Source organism: Echinococcus granulosus (genome assembly GCF_000524195.1).
Source record: "Echinococcus granulosus chromosome Unknown EG_S00001, whole genome shotgun sequence".
NCBI classification, from domain to species: Eukaryota; Metazoa; Platyhelminthes; class Cestoda; order Cyclophyllidea; family Taeniidae; genus Echinococcus; species Echinococcus granulosus.
This window is the reverse complement of record NW_020170381.1, coordinates 1,973,541-1,993,293: the sequence shown is the minus strand read 5'-3', so window position 1 is coordinate 1,993,293 and position 19,753 is coordinate 1,973,541. Positions and strand designations below refer to the sequence as shown.

The window sequence follows — 19,753 nt, the reverse complement described above, 5'->3', positions numbered from 1 at the left end:
GGTTGCTTTGGTCTGCGTTGCTTTGGCTATGGTACTTTAGCTGTTTCCGATTCTCTCCCTCTGTGGCTTGCGTCAAGCTCGCCTGCGTTGCGGGCGTGCGGCTTCGGTGGCGACTGCTGTGACTTGGTGCCTTGAGCTCGGCCATCGCGCTGTCTGCCTGTGTTGGAAGGTTGGGTTTTCTCGTCTGGGCCTCGGGCGTACTTCCTGCCCTGCCTCGATTTGTTACTTGTTAGCATAGTGGTTGGGTTTATTGCCTCTAGTACTACCTCCTGGCTTCACGTGCGCTATTTTGCTGTACCGGAATTGGCTAGTGCTCTCCGTGGTTGCAAATGCGTTTAGGAATCTTGACAACAATCTACGCTACGTATCTGGTTGAATCTGTTCTGCGCTAGATTCAGGGCTTAAATTGTGTACAAACTGAGTTGTCGCTTTTACCTTTACCGCGCCTTGGACGTAACCCATTGTTATTGAGAGTCCCTCTAGATCATTTAGGGCAATTGATTAGGTTCTTTTGTGAATCCCCTTTTTAATTCCACGCTTTCTAGCACTCCCTCGTCCGGGATTTTATAAGTTAACCATCCGTCAGTGAAAATTTTGCAGATAATCCCAACTGGCGCATGCGTCACCGCCTTGTGAGTCATCGCCAGCTTTGGTGTGCTGTGACCAATCGAGACGCGAGTTGTGGATGTCCGGGTTTTAGGTCATGCCAAGGTAACACCAACTCCTTACAAAGGGTGTTAAGCCATCAATTGGAAAAGATGGCAGTACCTTAAAGTTAGCCTGGGTCACGTACACTTCTGCATTGTTACATTCATTTAGAAATGAGAATTTCGCTGAGTTACAGGCTTATTTCAAATCTAAACCTCAAATCCTCAGTTTTGATCGATACGACGATGGCTTTAACACTGGTGTCACACTACAAACGTCAGTCAACCTTAAAATCTACCTAAGAACGTGACCACACACCAGTCGGGGTCGTGCCACCCTCTTGAGAGAGCAAACCACCATTCAGGACAATAACGGGGCTACCTTCCCAGCTGACATGTTAAATCACTTGTCATTTAATCGTAGACAGATTTCTCCCTTTTGTAACATTGTAACCTCTACTGAGATTGTCTATGGTATCATTCTTCATTCCGGGTCACGATTTTGATTATTCGAACGCAGTTAGCCCGATTTTAACAGAGTTCTGTCCGTGCAGAAGTAAGCTACTGGAATCCCCATATAGTGTTCTGTCCCCGGCGGATATATTCACAACTCCAAAAAAACGCATTTAAACGTTCTCGGAATTTGATTTCCTACATATTCTAAAATACTCCCCTTGTGATTCCTCATTGAGTTCGCCTAATTGACCGATAATGATGCGGAGGCAAACACTACATGTACTTATGATCAAGGTGAGATCAAGGCGATTGAAAATAATGTAAATATGAGACAATGGAACCACCTATTAGGCAGCCAGTAATCACTTATGCACACGCCGTATCCCATCAGGAAATGAAGGCGTCCGCATTGATTGCCCTGATCAGGAGCTTGGACAGAATTCAAGTTCACGCACGTAGCCACCATTTCACAATAGCTTGACACCCATGATGATTAAAATACAACTCGATGGGAAACAGTGCATCTTGCAAGCAAACACATTCCAATGTGTTACAATGCTACATTCCAGTCTGGTTCATTTGAATCGCCATTTTCCTGAATTCCTCGAGGACTGTCTCATACTCCTGCGTAGTGTTCCACCACGCCTGATAGAAGTAATCCTTCCAGCCAACTAGACGGCAGTATTCATTCCACAGTGCCAGTTGCCGGGGTGAAAGACTCAAAGGCAGTTGGTCGGTCGACGTGGCAGCATCAGCAACAGCAACGTGGTAGTGCTGTTTGTGAATCCCAGGCTCTTCTGCCTCGGAGGGCTCCAAGGATCGACAATTCGATACCGCTTTCTCCTCTCTCGCCACTGCTGTTGAGGTTGGATGGCTCCCCAGGAACCCCAACATCTGACGAAGGATATTATTTTCCAAATCAGCCGCGAGTCCTGAGGTTTCGACGGGTTCTTGAACACCTTCATCGGTGGATAAGTGCACACGTATTGATGACTACAATAGCAAAAGGAACCTTTGTGGAATAATGATTTCCAGAGGACAATGCGACACTAACATCGACATTGACAACAACTCATAGAGAGTACTTTTAATTCCGATTGAGAACCACTTAATTGTGGTTTTCTGAAGTATTGATACTCAGTGATATGAATTTCATGTAGATTCACAAAATTTAGCCAGCTAAAAAGACCACAACAGATCTTATCACAACGAATACAGGACAGAACTCGGCATAGGTTGCTACTGTGGAATGGGAAAATATGAGGAACTCAAAGTAATTTTATCAGACATTCTTAACTCAACGTTTCTCTGGTTACCTAATCACCTTTAAACACCAGGCCGAATGGAATTGTGAATAACTTACCCTCTTCAATGCTGCTTCTGTGTACAGCTTCAGGTTCTCCATGAGACTGAGTTCCTTGACAGGATACTTGTCACCGCTTGCATTTGATGCACTGAGAGCTCCCCTTTTACCAGAGAGCCTCTTTGCTACACGCTTGATAGTTTCGGGCCTGCTCGAACCAAGTGGATCACTCTCCAATGTGGTGGCCAGTCTCGTCACAGTTACCAGATTGGAGAGGTCTACTGGACACTCCGCGGTAGCCAAATCTACCGGAAGCGGTTCTACAGGAGACGAGAACACACTAAAACTTTGATAAGTCTGAAACAGTGTATTCGTGCTTATCGAAGCCAATTTGCGGAATAAAAATGTTTACCTGGAAGCTGGCGAATCGGAGTCGAACCCGGGTCCTCGATTCTAGATAACAGTTTCACCTCGTCGACCGTATCGGCCACCAGTAAAATGGATGCACCATAGCTTCCTAATGGCAGCACGATCAAAAAAATACTTTAATAGATGAACCGCAGAGACTCTAAATCAAAAGTGCTTCAACATTCAGCTGCACACATCCGACGGCTTAATGAATAATGCTAGGCGGGACCAAGAAAGCACAACCTAAACTGAATGGGGAGCCATACCAAAGCGGCCTGCCCTTCCAATCCGGTGCAGATACACATCTCGATTCCAAGGCACTTCAAGGTTGATCACCAAGTTTACATTTTCTGCATCTATTCCACGCGATGTCTTGAGAAGTGAAAAACAAAGGAAACAATTATGAGCGAATATAGGAGACAAATTTTCAAAAAGGAAACTATTTGTTAGTCTGTAACTAAATAGCGCTCTTCTAAGGTAAGACCAATAGATTATACGCGAGTTTACTGATTTGTAATAATTAAAAACTCGAATAGATATTCTTTCTGAAAAGGTGAAAGAAGAGAGTGCTGAATAAACTAAAAGAAGAGGAAACTTCAGTTATTGTTGGGTCATCAAACCATTGGAGTATAAGTCGTTTGATCAAAGGAGAGGTGTAGCCACGATGCATTGCAACCCAGTAGAAGCAAAAGGAAACATTGAAGAGTAGGAAAAAGGGCTATTGTAGGTATATGGGTGGGGAGAATACGCAACAAAAGGTACCAGATCAGTGGATACGAGGATTCTACACTGAAAAGCGCGAAGGCTGTTGAAAGCCTTGAAGCGTTCCTTTTGGTCTAGACCGCTAGAAATGTAGGTGACGGGCCAACCGGAGCTCCGAAGCGACTCACATAACTGCTCCGCACTAAAAAAACCAAGTACATTGGAATCTAGATAAAATCCGCGTACGATCGGCTGCCTGGAGGCTACTTTAATTCGTAGCGTAATTTCAGCTGCTGTTCGAAACATAAGCCACAAAAATCGAAGTAAGGTGAACCAACTACTAGCGGTTAGAAGTAATGTATTCGTCATTTTAAGCAGTCAGGATGCTACATCAAATATTCTTAGCCAACATTAACGAAATTGCTTACCTGTTGTGGAAGTTAGAAAATACAAGACATTGCTTAAAGTCCAATTCCTTTACAATTCGCAACAGCTCCTTAACCTTGGCCTTGAAGACAGCTGCAGGAGACGCAGATTTTGTTGGAACCTTGTGAAAGAACTGACGAACACCCAGCAAGGACGGGTTGTCGGAAGAGAGGCGCACCAAAGCTGGCGACTTTAAGTACCTAGGAAGGTGATTTTTCACGAGGTGCTCAGTGTACGTCGCCGAAAGTGCCAGCACCTGTTTGGATTCCGGTAGAGCCCACCAGATGTAATTGATGGCGGCGGGGAAGGTGTTTTTGCCAGCCAGCAGCTCAGCATCCGTGACTTCAGGACCGGCTCCACCGCTGAATAGAAGGTCAGCTTCATCCAAGATCAGGAGGCGGACGCTGTCGCAGTTAATATGGCCAGCGCTTATGAGATACTTCAGCCTTCCCGGTGTGCCCACTGCCACATGACAGCGACTCACATGCTTTACATCTTCTGACAATGAAATGCCTAAAAGATATTTCAAATCAAAGTAAACGGGCGTGTCAACTTCCCCTCGACTAAGAAGGTGCATGGAGTAAAAGGCATTTGAGGAAACAACTTAGACCTTTTTACAAATAATCTCACCGAATACTTTTTGAAGCAGTACACAGTAGTGTTTGGAAATTTTGTGGAGGCGTTTGGATATACAGTCTTGAGGATGAACTAGTATAAGGTGGGGGTAATAAGTGGACAAAGTTTTACTAGCTACAAAAGTACCGCCAACAAAGAGTTGAACTTTGAGACCAGTGATGAAATGACCGAGTTGGCGGATGACAGAAGCCGATTGCAAGGCAATCTCACGGGTTGGAGAGATGACGATGGCCTGGACACCCTTCCTCTTAACGTCGATTGCCTCAAGTGTTATTATTGCAAAAACAACAGTTTTGCCCGTTCCCGACTTCGCCTAGAAAGAAAGAGCAAACAAGTGCTGCTTCGAGAGGAACATGGAAATCAATGCGTGGTAATTCTCCTAAAAAACTCAGAGAAACACCAGGGTAATAAAAAACTTTTATGTTTCTTACTTTCTTACTTAGTCCTAAGGTCTTAAAAAACGCATTCATGAACCCAGAGGGGAGATGCACAAACTAGTCTTTGATCCCTCAAGGGGGCACAATTCAAATAAATATGTAATAAAAAAGGAAGATTAACATCCATCTTAGTCACAAGCCAACAGGCCACAAAAATGTGTCTTTATTAAGCGCGTGTCACATAAATGATCCAGTTCTCCATATTCAGTCCAGCTGCTAAAGCCATGAAAATGGACCGTTAGTATTAAAGAACTGAACACCGATAACTGTATGTCAGTATGCTTATTATCTTGATATTACAGGTGTCGCAGCCTGTTAAATACACGGAATTGCATAAAAGGTAATTGCAAAGATTTCTACTGTTTCAAACCGTAATCGGGCAAACGTCTACCCGGTTAGAAAAATTTTCAATGGCTACGAGTGAGACCAACCTGCACGATCATGTCAACTCCAAGACGTCCCAAAGGAATGGCCTTCACTTGGACGGGCGAGGGGCGCTGAAAGCCGGCGGCCCGGAGACCCTGCAGGACATCCACCGAGAGACCCATATCGGTGAAGGAGAGGGTAGTCGTGTGGGAGAGCAGGTCGTTCGCCGAGATGACATCCTCTGTACGTTTGCTCGAGTCCAACTGGTGGGCCATACGCACTCCTTCCGACTCTTCCGCTATCAAATCGACCATACTCTACAAATGAATGGACATTGCTTTAGGTAGTCCGAAAAAATTAACAGCACGACCAAACAAACCTCTCAACGCAAATGATCGGCATGCAATTGAAGGGAATTTAACTTTACACTAAATCGCTAACCTATAACCCTATTACTTTACTAACAGTGGTAAAGTTACGCTATTGAACCCCTTTCAAGGACATATTAAACCACTCCATTAGAAGGAAGAAGTTGATAGATATCCAAGTATTGACGACGTAATGCGAACAACTTGTAGGGAACAGCAATGAATAACAGGTTCTCATCGCACCACTCCACAACAAACAATCGTAAGTTGTAACTGAACCGGCGGAGTGACGTACACGATACTCGCCGTCAGACTAGCCAAAAGCGCCTACAGATATCATGACGAACGAAAGCTAGGAATGGACCATGACTCTAGATAGTTATCGCTTTAAGAAAAATCTACGTGTGTGTCTACAAGCACTTCAAGATTCACCAGCTCACGATCACGGGGCCATGCATACGAATGGGGGTGTTCATCCGTTGATCGAAACCCGTGGGACACTCAAAGGAGGCAGAAAGACCCACACATCAGCACAACTGAAGGGAGGATTATACATTATTTTATTAAAAATAAGATACAAATTTGCTTACCGAAGAAGGATGGTTAAAGTAGAGCCTTTTTTGAAACAAAGCGCACATTGACGTAGGGGCAGATCGACACAGATAACACACGCGCGCATACAATATTCTTTATGCAGAAGTGGTTAAGAGCAGCGTGTGGATAGTAAATATAAAATGGGAGGGAAAGGAAGAAGGAACAATAAATGTTTGCAGAAAGTTCATGTGTACACGAAAAAAAAAATTAGATGGAGGAAGGGGGAGGTTGAGAAGGGGGCTCGGTGGTAGAGGGATCTGATTGAATTATAGTTTCTACGGTGGAACCGGTGATGGTGGTAGGAATATTGATGAGAATGGTGTCGATGGGATTACCCACTTCGTCGGTGGCGGTCGCTGACGCCGCTGTCGCAGCAACAGTACTGTCTGCTGTGGCAGGGGCTGGAGAAGGCGCCACTGGGGCGGCAGTCGTGATAGGAGGAGCGTAGCGCCAAATGCAGACGAGATTATTGTCCGTCACTGCCGCCAGAAAATGACCATCAGAACTCATCTCCACGCTATTGACTACGGGATTTCGAAAACCAGACGTGATGGACTCCTTTAATTGTTGATCCTCATCTCGATTGCCTTGGACCGAACACTCAGGCCATTCTAGAATCTGGGGAGGAAGAAAATGCATGTAGACGCGAGAAAGACCATGCACGCAAGTACGCACGTTTACACGTGAATAAATCCTTGTACTCCGCATTATAATTCCACGTAATTCCCGAAACCAACATACAAATGTTCATTTTCATGGGTAAAATCGATGGGACCAAGTGGCTCATAATACAAAAACAGTGAAGAAATGGGCATAATGGACCGAGCAAATTACGTGATAGATTTGGGTTAAATGTAGCAGAAGTTAACATTAAGAGCCCACGTCTTTTAAGGATAGAATGCGAAACTTCGCAGAAAAATTAGTGAACTTTAAGAATGTCAATAGCACTGATGCTGAATAGAAAAGTACTGCAGTGATTTGATAAGGAAGCGGACTCTTCAATCGTTGCGGCATAATCGAAAGGTCAAGCCTACAGCCCCCCGCCCCTTTTCTACGTCGATAACAAATCTCCCTCAATGGTGGTACGGCGTATTACGACTTCATGAGAGACTTAGGACGACATAATACCTTAATTGGTTTAACAAAGAACTTCTTTCTGCTGGACGAATGAAGATCATCGAGATAGGGATCAAGGTCGTAGATCCATATAGCACCCTCATTGTCTCCACAGATTACAGCACCGAGGTTTTGACGCACTGAGACATTGATGTAAATTTCATCGGTCTTTTGCCAATACAAATGACCACGCATTTCGATTGGTACAACGCGTTGGAGACCTGGAGGCCAAGAAAGAAAAATCAGGTTAGCAAAAAAGGCAAAAGAATATGTACTTTAATGGGTTTGTGGAACAGCACGTGGTGGCTTCATTTTACGTACAATGAGCAATCGTGCATTAAATTCTATCAATGTGCAAAAAGAGATCGAGAAACCACGTTTGAAGATAAGATAATGAGATGTCTAGTTAGCATTTAATGCCAAATACCCAAAAATGCACAACAAATCGCATATTTATCAAATAAGCAAAAGATCGGATATTACAAACAGGCTTGATGAAAGCGACTGACCTTTTCGCCGCTCGAGCACAGCGGCGAAATCAAACACCATGATTTCACCTGATTCGACAACTTTGATGACGAGAGAATTGTCACTCAACTGGGCCAGTCCATCAATGCAGACTTCATGATCCACCTCCAGTTTGAGCTCCATGTCGGGTTCACGCTCGCGTTTCTCCAGTCGGAGGTCGGTGATCTTCCATGCGAAGAGACCGTCCTCACATCCAGCAATCAGGTAGGCGTAGTGCGGTAGGAAAACCAGATTCAACACTGGGTTAACGTCCAGTCGGGGACAACGGAGGCGCATCAGCAGCTGGTAGCGAGTCTTGTAGTCGGGGACTGAGGGGACTCCAATGTCCCAGACAATTACGGAGGCCTGGATACATAAGCATAAATAAAGTCCAATGAATGCACAGGCTTTTAGAAAAACACGGGCTTAATTTCGAGAGGACATAGGCTGTTGAAAGACAAGTTGAGGTGTGCAGCTCACCTTAGAGTCTCCACTGAATAGTATGGTGGGTTGTGTTTGATGGAAAATCATAGCAGTGATGTCCTCTGTGTGGCCCTTCATCTCAGCATAGCAAACTAGCTGCTCCGGATGCAGCAACCGAATTTCGCGCATACGACCGGCTGCTGCCAAAATGTTGGTGCGCTTATTGCCCTCAACCTCTACTGTGGTCCAAGCGATTGTGTAGAACTCCTACAAAGGTCAAGAGATTGTCTTTACAGTACATAACCAAAATTGTTAGCATTAGCGAATCTGTTTAGAAGATGCACAAACGCAAAAAGCCCTGACGAGTGAACTTGCCTCCTCCATGTGTTTGAACCTCTTCATTACTTTGCCGGTAGCACAGTTGATTAGGCAGACGCATTCGCCGCCACACGTGGCGACCACGTGTGTGGTTTCTTCGGGGCGCAAGGGATTGGGCTCGAAGAGACAGCGCCACACTTTGGTCTCGCTGTCGCCCGCGTCATTGTCCTTGGCGTGACACCGAATGAAGTGTAGCGGATCATAGTCAATCATCGAGGCATCCGTTCGTAGCCCTCCCACAGTACCCGAGGGTGTCAGGTAGCTCGGTGTAAAGCCATAGGTGGGCTCCGCACACAAGTCACGGAGACTTCTATAGATACACCAAATAAGTAAATAAATCAAGTGTTAGCACGAGGCACATAACATTACATTAATGACCTTAGGTAATCACACGCGAGACCGTGAACATAGCAAAGCTGAAGTCTATTTTAAATGATAATGTTGAGAATTAGGAAAAACAGGTACACAGGTCACTACAAGACCCGTTAACCGGACTACTTGATACCCAACACAGCATTTATTTCTAATAATGAATACATTAGGATCAAGAACAATCAGCCACAGCCTCATTTCAAAAAGCAAATTACTAGTAAAATACTATCCATGACGTACACCAAGTGACCCATGGTAGACTACATAAGGCTTCTAGACGGTAATATAACCTGACAACAGAATTGGTATCAACAGTCATCGCGCACAAATACACTATATGCTTAAGATGGACGACTAGCACCTGTGCATGCCGAGAGGCTTGCGTTTCTTTGGCCGTGGAGGTAAACCCGCAGCATTGCCCCCAAGACCGGCGTCATCGAGGAGTATGCCACCAGTGGCAGTTGCTCTCTTCATGTTCTGGCCGCTTCTGGGCATCGTGGAGTGCAGCGGCGGGACTACGGGGTTTTTGATACTGCCGAGGTCACTGGGGTTTATCTCACTCAACGGCACCAATGCGGGCACCGGTGCTCCGGGCGTTCTAATCGTGGACGCGGGCTCCGACTTGCGGGGGCGACCTGGTCCATTGCGTCTAAGCAAGCGGGTGAATATTTATCAGTTCTCAAAAGAATAGGTAAATTTAATTAATGTATTAAAAAAAACAAACACAATTTTGGAGGAGGGAAATTAATGTACCCAAAGGAAAACGAGTACAGAAATGAAAGTAAGGGGTATTCACAAGAAACACTTCAGGAGGAAATTATTAAAAACAACCTACTTTCGTGGCGTGGCTTTTTGGCCGAGGGTCTCTTTAACGGTCTTTTTATAGATTTCCGAGGCCATGTAGCCCTTCACATAGTCCTTGTTGCGCAACTCGCCAGGGAGGAACTCGGCCACTGGACGACCTGAGATTCCGCTAGGACGAACCACCGTCATGACGATTGATCGGCCCGCGCGTAGTGACTTGCCTAGATGCATTTGGTAAGGAGGCTGATTCTGCATTGCACCCATCTGCATCTGACCGTGGGGTGTCACAGGAATCACTTGCTGTTGGGTTAGGCGACCCATACTGTCCAACACCATCATCTGCATGGGTTGACTTTGCTGCTGTTGCTGAAGGAGTAGTGGGTCGGGAAAATTTACTCCCAACAATTCGTCTGCTGCGTCAAAGAGGGCTCTCTCGCCTGAAACAGTTTCACACCATCGCTACCAGTTACGGATAGTTCTGCTTGAATAGGAGGGAAAAAAATTGGACCAAATAAAAATAGGTTTGTACCAGCAGTTCGAGCTTCAGCTTCTCTTTCCTCCTCATCTTCCTCGTCACCCTCGTAGTGCGCGGCGGGATGGAGAGACTCATCCTCACCATCATCTACCACAATTGCCTCTCCCAAATCCGCAACGGCGGTGGATTGCGGCTCACCGCCGGAGCCTCCATCGACGTTGGCGGAAGATGAGAGCATGGCAGTCGACTCCTCATCGTCATCCACCACATTTGGCATGGGCACTTCCGCCTCGAGGGCAGTAGCCAGCTCATTTGCGCGCTTTTCGCGCTCGCGCTGAGCGGCCGAGTCCGCCTCCGCTGCTGCTATCTCCAAATCCGGCAATTGCTGCTGTTGCTGCTTCGATCGGAGATACTCGTCCACTATGCGATATGCCTGGGTGATGTTAAAGCAACCCAACATTTGACACGAAGACACCAACAGACAAAATCATGAGACAGCCTACGAGGATGACACTTACAAGCAAATTTTTATAGGGTACCACGGTATCATCCAGCATGAAGTTATCCTTCAACTGTTGGATCATAGTTTCGATGGATCGAAGACGCTCTTCTTGGGTGCTGGTTGGTTGCAAGCGGTCCGCAAACTCATTCTCCCACTTTGAGCGGATCTGCAGAATACACAAAATGAGTAGTTTAACTGGTGTGAAAGAGGTTTCGATTAGTACGTCACTTAGGAAAACACTAATCAAACGACAGTGTCACCAAAGCCGCGTAGTGAAAAATAACAAACCAAATTAGGATGTTTCAAGTCAGTTTAAAAAGGCACTTCTAGTGTGCGATAGGGGACATGATAAAGCTCGAACAACTCACATATGGCTCCATGATAGCCCTCGCCTCTTGAATTACGCGGATCGTGAAATCTGAACAGATTTCATCAAAAAACTGGCCATTGATTACTTTCAGTTTTGGACAGAAGTATGCCAGCATTTGAGGATTTAGAAGCTAAATAAGGTAATGTGCACTTAATATGGAAACGTTTTTTGAATAAACTAACAGACAATATAGAGCTCATACAACCAGCAACTCATTAGCCACTACATTGGACGTGAGTCCAATAAGAGCGAGCTTGAACAAAACAAGTGTAGATTGGAACATTTTGACAAACCTGTTTCAGCCTCTCATCGATAGTCAAACGCGTCAACTTCGGGAATTGTTCGATCAGTGGTAGATGAATAAACCTATTGCCTGACAAACCTAGCTTCTTCAAATTCGCAAGATGCAAACGTCTAGGAAAGACTCGAAGAGCATTCTCGCTTAGATCCAATTCCTTCAAATTCGTGCACCGCGTTAAATCGAAGGCATTTACACTTGTGTAGCCGCTGCAGGGAACCAAAAGTTCAGTCGCATTCTCTAGACTATCTGCGCCAGATAGACGGAGGATTTCGGCCATATCGAGTGGTGTATCGTCTTCCTCGACAAGCAACTCGAGAGGACAGTTCTCAAACTCTGCGTCTGTGCGTGGGTCGACAACGGTAAACTGAGCACGACCAAGTTTCTCCAAACTGAAGTCGGAGAGCAGGGCAATAGCTTGCGCACCCCCTAGGGGCTGAATGAGTTCGCTACTGTCAAGGCCACAAGAGGACTCGTAGTCAATAACGTCGCCACTGCTAGCGTCAGCGGCTGTAGTGATACTGAAACCGCCGCCACCTCCGCCACCAAAATCACTGAGGTATTCACTGGAGTAGGTAAGGCCACAGCCAGTGGTTCCTCCAAATGCTGCCTCGTTGCCATGAATGCGCATCTGGCCTGAGGGATTTTTGCTTGAGCCACCACGTTGAGGCCTGCAAAAATCACACACAAACCGACGGTTAACTGCGGATCAAGTGGTACAAACGCTGCATAAACTACATAGAGAGCTAAAAATAGACAATAAAAACGCACCATCGATCACCATGAACCGACTGATGATGCGAGGGAGAGGACGGAGCAGGAATTCTGGACAATTGAAGACCGGATAGTGTGAGCACACGTCTGGCCCATTCGGTCAAATGGAGAGTATGAGTAAGTAAACTGGGCCGCAATTTAGCAACGCATGCAGCCGCCTCATTCATACCCATCTCGTAGGGTGATAAACGAGGGGAAGGCATTCGAGGGCCACTTTGATATCGGCCGTAGATGGCACTTACATCACGAATGTACTCCATCTCTTCATCCAGTCGCTCAGGGCTAATATTCATCAAACGAACTGCATCGGTGTACACAAAGTTTTCAACTAAACTGCACTGATCTCTGCTTTTCAGTGCTAAGTTGGGTAGTTCTGGTGCGAGCTCCTGGGCAGCACGGGCTATTATTGCGTATTCCTGAGCTGTTAATTCTGGTTTTAAGGCGTCACGTCTTGGTGCAAGCAGACCGGATTTCTGAAGAAGCATGGAGGCGCTAGCAGGAGCCGCTGTTGAAGGTCTGAGGGATTGGGTGTTCTCCTCTGCTTCCAGAACAGTTCCCGAAGATGACCCTGTAACGTAGTCATCCATTGGAGTGTAGTTAGCAGCACGCGAAATTGGAAACTCGAAACCGGTCATACGAACAGCTATTTTTGCTAACATTGCGAGGTCCCGCTTGTGGAAAATGGCTGCGGGTTGTACGGTAGAGATTTGATAGGCTGCTTCGTTGACAGCTTGCTAAACAAAATTTGATGAAAAAAGTAGAAGTAAACGCACCTCATAAAGTGGAAGAGCTTGTGAATGCGCTCCGGAAGCCTCGAAAACCATGGAATGTTTTCTCATAGATTCTATGTGGTCAACTGTTTCTTCCTCCTCTCCTTTAAAGTCCATAAGATCCATCATTTCTTGATAGTCTAACTCAGTGCCAAACTTCTTACTGTATGAATCAGGTAAGAAATGGCGATCGTGTTCAACCAGCACATTGCGTGCAGCTTCTTGAATAGCAGCAACGTGTTCAGAGTGCAGAAAGCCAGGATGCCAATATGCCTGACCAGGGCGAGAGGTCCCCTCACCACCTTCATACTAAAGGCTGAAATAAAGCAAGGAGAACCTTACGTTGACGCATTCTTCAACAGCCATATCAGTATCAATGGGCTCATCGCCCGAAGCTGCAGTAGCAGCAATAATGAGGCTGTCAATATCGCTATTCCGCTCGTGCGGATTCTGATCCAGTAGATCCATGTTGTAAAAGGACAATCAGAGTGACAGCACACAGGCCCTGCATAAAAAGCAATTACGTGTTAATAGCACCAACAACATTTAAAGACATTCGGAGGAAATAAAATATTGCGGCGAAATGGGACTTCACATGATGGTCACATAACACAGAATGACAAGAGGTAAGGAAATAAAACCAAACATATTATTTCTCTTAGGCTAATAAATAAAACCGAGCAAACACAAAGAAACGGGACAGGAATGTTAATACTAACGCTTAAGACACAATTTCAAAACAAGACCTACAGGGTTACAGTTACCAAGTTCAAGCTCTTAAAACCATTTCGCAAAATGGACGAATTAAATAAACTGCTACTAAAACACGTACACGAAATTTGAAAAACCGGACACCCATGCAAGACCAAACCGAATTCACACTACACGGCATGAATAAAGACAATCTCTCTGGGACAACAAATGCAAGGAAAAACAGGATGTAGAATAATAAAGCCGGTTTAAAAGACATGTATATGTGAGCAGTTCACGTACAAACACGGGGGAATAAAGTTTAGTTTAAACCGTTGGCTCCCAAAGGCGTGCAATAGAACCAAGATGGCTGATTACCTTGAGGTTAGCTCAATGTGTTCAAAGTGCATCTCCTACAGACGAAAGACTTAAACAACTGCAAAATTTTGCATTTTTATTGAAACACTCATGTGTTATCTAGGTGTTACTTACAGTTCTTTACTTTATGGTTAGAAAAATATTTTTTATGCTAGGCTTTGATGCCAATAGTATGTAGTTTGGCTTTTTCGAATTCAACGAGATGTTTATTCATTTTCACCACCGTAAATTAATAATATTCACTGTGCGCACTTTTGTATCGGATTTTGATTTCGATTGCTGTGGTTTTCGCATTTTTGTACCGGTTCACCTGAGCTGCATCGAGACCATACTCTTCTAACTGTTCATCTACCTATGGGAGCGCCGAAAATTTTGTAGCCTCTTTTAGTGTTTTGGTGGTGCAAAGGCCTTTGAGCTAAGAGCAGATCGCCTTGAAGCATACTAAACTTAGAGCGACAGTATAGAACCATGTCTTTTTCTCACTCGCGATTTCCACTTCATTGCCACTTGTCTTCCAATCCATCTATTTCATAATCCTATCAGGAGCAGGTCTTTAATGATGGTTTTAAATAGTTTAACAACCACCTCTCTTTTTCATGTTTCTTTGAGTAAGCATTGCGCAGCATATCTTGAGAAAATACCGGAGCACATTTGCTGGATTGCGTGCTAAATGGGAAGATATCCTGTATTTATTGTTGCCGAGTCTCTACTTTGACTGAAAAATTCATATTGTTTAAAGGCACCTTTCAAAGAGAAAGTGGGATTTTAACTCGAGTCTCGTTATCGAGGGGTAGTTAGAATGCTCCGAATCTTCAAAGCCTCCCGATCCCCCTGAACCTGTACAAATTCTCCCTGACTAAATGATGAACAAGTCCAAATCAAATCAGCCTCTTCGTTCAATGGGTATGAAGGCCACTAATGACAGCGCTGACTGACTCCATCCCCCTCCCCCTTAAAAGACGACAAGAACTTTGAACGGGCTGGTTTTGTTGGGACATGTTTATTAGTTAGAGTCGAGGAGAAGAAGTACAAGTTTGAGAGAATCGGGGGGATTTGGGGGATTCTGACCACTCTTCTATCACGAGGTTTGAACTGACTTCCACTTATTCTCTAAGAGGTACCTTTAAACAACCTATGTATTACGTTGGCAGTTTGGTCTTTTTTAGACTGCTTATTTGGTGCAGATCTAGGGGGGTTTGCTGTTCTACTACAAGATCGAGACTTCATTTGTTATGAAAAATCATTGTGTTTTCAATAGGTAATATTTTGTGCTTTTTTATTTTATATTTGGATTGTTCCTTCAACGAAGTTGGTCATGCATTTGGATCTAATCGTGTTCGGGGGCGTTGAATGCTCGAAAGCCTGTAAATATAAGGTGGCCAAATGAACCTATTTGCATTTTTTTCATATAAACTCAATAGGTGGCGAAAGATTCATATAGTATTATATTCTTTCAAATGTTTGCCGCTAAAATCCATGACTCCTGCTCAAAAGACAAGTCAGCTACAAATCTCACGCTCTCATTTGTCTCAACCTCCAAAAACCCTGCCTTAGCCAACTTCGTTTTAAACTTACTCATAGTTCTAATGATTTTCACTATATTTTGAAAGTGGCTACCTAGTATAAGGAATTGAAAGTGCCCATAGCTCGGAGAAATTTAGTAGGAGACAAAGTGGATGATAAAGTCAGATAGTATTCCTCATTCTGAGATGTAGATGTCCCCAAACACCAGTTATTTAGTAATGGTTCCAGGGTTGTTAGGTAAGAATAAGACTATATATCCCTTCCTACTGTTTAGTCCTGGCCGATTCTGATGGAAGGCACTCCTTCTGCAAACGTTTTAGCTGTATGGTATTGAGTGGACGGATCCCAACAGTAACTATTACATGGCCTTTAGAAAGTGAGCAATTCACAGTAAGTCTGTCTGAAGTTCACCACGCACCAAGCATGAACATCATGCAGGGTTGAAGTGGTGCCTCATAACCGCGATGCAGAAAGCAAATGGGTCTTCCAAGAATATATGGTGACATGTTTTGTTACTTTCGAGCTGAAATACCAAATTATTTCCCACCGCAATACATTCATCCATCTAGAGTTATAGTATATTTATTAGTAACATAAGAGAAGACTAGATTAATAGTTTTGAAGCATACCACTATCGGTTAATGCATTTGGGCAGCATCTATTCGGCTTTTATGACTTCCCAGTTGATATGAGTGTGCATGAACTGCTTCATGGTTGTGGATTGTTACGGACAGCCCTGAAAAGTGATTTCCGATATTAATGTTATAAATCATCAAAGATAGTGGGTCACCTTGAAGATGATTCGTCTGATGACCCATCATCCGAATCATATTCTTTAAGGCATTTGCCAGCAGCGCGCTTTGCTACCTTACCTTCCTCAAACGCTATATGAGAGGCTTCTGAAGCTTTGAAAGAGTGCTAAGCTAATGGCCACGACAAAGAGAACCGATAGGATGCCATACACCCATGCCCTGTAATACATGGACGAAGGCCATTGGAGTGAGCAGCACCTATTAATATGACAATACCTTAAATGAGTTTGAAAATCTACGCCGACATTATGCAGTATGTCGACCAAGTTTTCCAGCCCTTTCAAAAAATAAAAAGCTTAGACTATTTGATATAAAGTGCAAGTTGCCTTAAAATGTAATAAAGCGTGATTCTAAATCTTCCTTAAAACCCATGAGTTAAAGTGGTATTTGAGTAAGCTCTTAATAGTGCCTGAAAATCCCTAATAGGTATCCCACACAATGATGACGATATACTATGCTCAAGCAAAAACACGATTACAATGAAAATTTGAAGTGCAATTAAGGCCCAGAATTACTTGAGGTTATTTGGGCAAAACTAAGGCTCATACATTAGGCTAATCGTCAGTGCAAAAATAACATGGTTATTTGAATACACCTTTTAGATGACATGCCAGCAGTTTGCGCAAACCTTTTGGCTGAGCGGCGCCATCAGTCCTTGGGGAGGAAACGGTCTTCCATTTCCCTTAGACTTTAGTGACCTGTAAACTCCCACCATGCGTCTCAAATAAAAGATGCCCCTTCTGCCCAAACTTCTCATTCTAAGGATATGCAAGAGAAGGTGGAAGGAAGGAATGGGGAATCCATTACAGCACGTCTCGACTCAAAGTGTAGTTTCCAGTCCTTTGCTTGGACTGACCTAGCATAAATTGCGTAACTCCATTATGAAGTCCCAGTCATGCTGTTAGCTAATACTTACCTATAACTACAAATTGCAATGATCTAGGTTTCGTTTCCCGCCAAATGAAGGCGGAGAAATTAGATAAAGTACACTACCTACAAAGTAAATCGGTTATAATATTGTTGAAATGTATATTAAAATAACCTTTGTCCATCTTTTAAATCAAATAAAAGTTTCAAGGTCTCGGAAAGTGGGGGCAAATCAATACTAATGTGGAATACCGGTAAAAGTCAGCTCGGAAAAAAAATAACAAGAAGTTGTCTCCCGCAATTTTTATCTATACTTCTTTTTTGGTATCACGTAAAGTTCATGACAAAGCGGAAGGTGACTTGACATGGGTGTGTAGTAAGTTGATGTTTCATTTAATCGCTTGCTTAACTACGCGGACTCTTTGGTCCCTATGGTTTGTACTCACACTTTGATGCATAGCCTTCGAGCCAATCATAACAATCTCCTAATTCTTCTGTACGTTAGCATTAGATGCTCTTCCATACTACTTTGACTCATTACGGGCTTACCAAAGTCCCAGCCTACTGCTGGCAAGTGTCTCAAAACCCGCATCAATTTATGGTTTAGAAACCCAAATACAGTCGAGGCGAATGATGCCAAATAGATTGTGGGGAAATAAATAGCTTGAATTCAATAAGGTAGTAGCTATAAATGTTGTATCTAACGACCGCATTTGATAGAATTCGAATTAGAAGGAATACGAAGACCAATGAGTGTGTACTTAAATTGTTGCTTCAGTTACTGAATAAAGCATGTATATTAATTAATATACGGGTAAGGTAAATTTAAGATCTTGGTCTGCCACGGCACCCACATTCTTCGGATTGCATATAAGGCAGCCATAGTCGCATATTTTCTTTCAAAAGTTTCATAACGATTGCTGATTCTTTATATGGTTCTTCTGATAGATTGTCAATTTCTGCAATGGCATCGTCATATGCAGCTTGCAAGAGTTTATAAGCCTTATCAACGGCGTGAACAATATCAAAGTAAAAAGCAGCGAAATTTAGTGCAATCCCAAGCCTCAAAGGGTTCGTAGGGGCTAAGTTTCCCGACGCTATCTCAAAAGCGTTCTTGTAAGCATTTAAGCTATGCTCAGCACAATCGCTTCTGTCATTACCAGTTTCGAATTCAGCAAGATATCTATAGCAATCGCCATTGCTTCCAAGCATAAAAATAAAAAGAGGCACATACAGTTTATAATAAAAAGCTTTTACATCAGGTTCCTGTTCAACCTTTAATAAACAGGAATCAATGTACGCTAGTAATTTACGCACCATTAGGCGTATTTCGGCTTCAATGGTTTCGCGATATTTTAAGAAATATTGATATTCAGAAGAGCCACTTTTCTCGGCATTTTGCACAGCAACAGTTATTTCGTCCCAGGCTCGGCGCCTTGGAAGAAGAGCATTTTTATATGCTGTTGAAAGTAAATTTCTCTCCTCAGCTTTTAGCTCAACATTCATCCGTAAGATAGAGTCCATAAATATAACCATATCTGAAGGCAAGATAAAAACATGCTGCAAGTACCGTCAAATCGTCCAGCTTGCTCCGCTAATTTTGCATTGTACAAACAGTCATCTTTCGATACCATTGGTGCGCAATATCGAAGAAATAGTTTGTATGTCGGCTTAATATCTGACGATTCAAACATCGGGATTTGGGAAAATTTGGCCTTTATTATCTGCGGAAGCTTTGTAATGCTGTCCTAAAGTGTAGAATTTGTATTTACACCTGTTGCGCAGCACACACATGACATTAATATGGTGCCCATGAGGTAGGAAAATTTTGACAGAGCAATAAATATCAGATTGTTCTGAGAAGAAGGTGACTTGGAATGGTATTATTTAGCAGATTCTTGACTTGTAAAACTAATGGGTGTGTCCTTTAAGTCTACTTAATTTTCATTAAAAATTTTTCCCAAAATATATTAACGAACTATCATGCAGTTTATTATTGCTGATCGTGGCCAGAGGATCTTAGCTTATAAGACCTGCTTAATTTCTTCCTAAAAAGCTTACTAAATAAGATCTTTAACAGAGTTCTTTACGCTGTCTTAGCTACTCTCTTTCGGGATGGGTCGCTTTCGGCGTCCTGCTAACTAGATGGTGCAGGTGGAAATTATGTGCTACGCGTATACCTTTTATCTATTTCATCTTTTTCCAGGAAATTCAAAATGGATCACTTACGATCTAAGGCTTAAGCTAATGGTACATTTCTTTTAACCTTAGAGATACTTTTGCTAGTCTTTGTTGGTTTAGTAAATTTCAAAGAAGTCACCGGATACTTATTTGTTACATTTACAGTGTA

The 19,753-nt window shown here is 43.6% G+C and overlaps 2 protein-coding genes across 2 annotated transcripts; both read right to left on the bottom strand. All coding sequences in view use genetic code 11, as the record gives it.

Annotated features, from left to right (window-relative positions):
- Positions 1 to 1,661: 1,661 nt before the first annotated feature.
- On the bottom strand, positions 1,662 to 13,600 carry EGR_00227 (putative ATP-dependent RNA helicase DDX20; the record flags this gene model as incomplete). Its single annotated transcript, XM_024489476.1, has 22 exons — positions 1,662 to 2,096; positions 2,467 to 2,726; positions 2,819 to 2,923; positions 3,081 to 3,186; positions 3,577 to 3,718; positions 3,945 to 4,455; positions 4,705 to 4,891; positions 5,447 to 5,698; positions 6,623 to 6,961; positions 7,472 to 7,680; positions 7,969 to 8,332; positions 8,447 to 8,656; positions 8,795 to 9,077; positions 9,501 to 9,788; positions 9,975 to 10,380; positions 10,473 to 10,851; positions 10,937 to 11,086; positions 11,289 to 11,420; positions 11,584 to 12,259; positions 12,360 to 13,096; positions 13,136 to 13,441; positions 13,475 to 13,600. The coding sequence occupies 22 exons, from the start codon at positions 13,598 to 13,600 to the stop codon at positions 1,662 to 1,664; spliced, it is 6,603 nt and encodes a 2,200-aa protein (XP_024356154.1).
- Positions 13,601 to 18,228: 4,628 nt separating this feature from the next.
- On the bottom strand, positions 18,229 to 19,097 carry EGR_00226 (14-3-3 protein epsilon; the record flags this gene model as incomplete). The annotated part of the gene is made up of 3 exons (XM_024489475.1): positions 18,229 to 18,604; positions 18,638 to 18,941; positions 18,974 to 19,097. The coding sequence occupies 3 exons, from the start codon at positions 19,095 to 19,097 to the stop codon at positions 18,229 to 18,231; spliced, it is 804 nt and encodes a 267-aa protein (XP_024356153.1).
- Between the last annotated feature and the right edge of the window lie 656 nt (positions 19,098 to 19,753).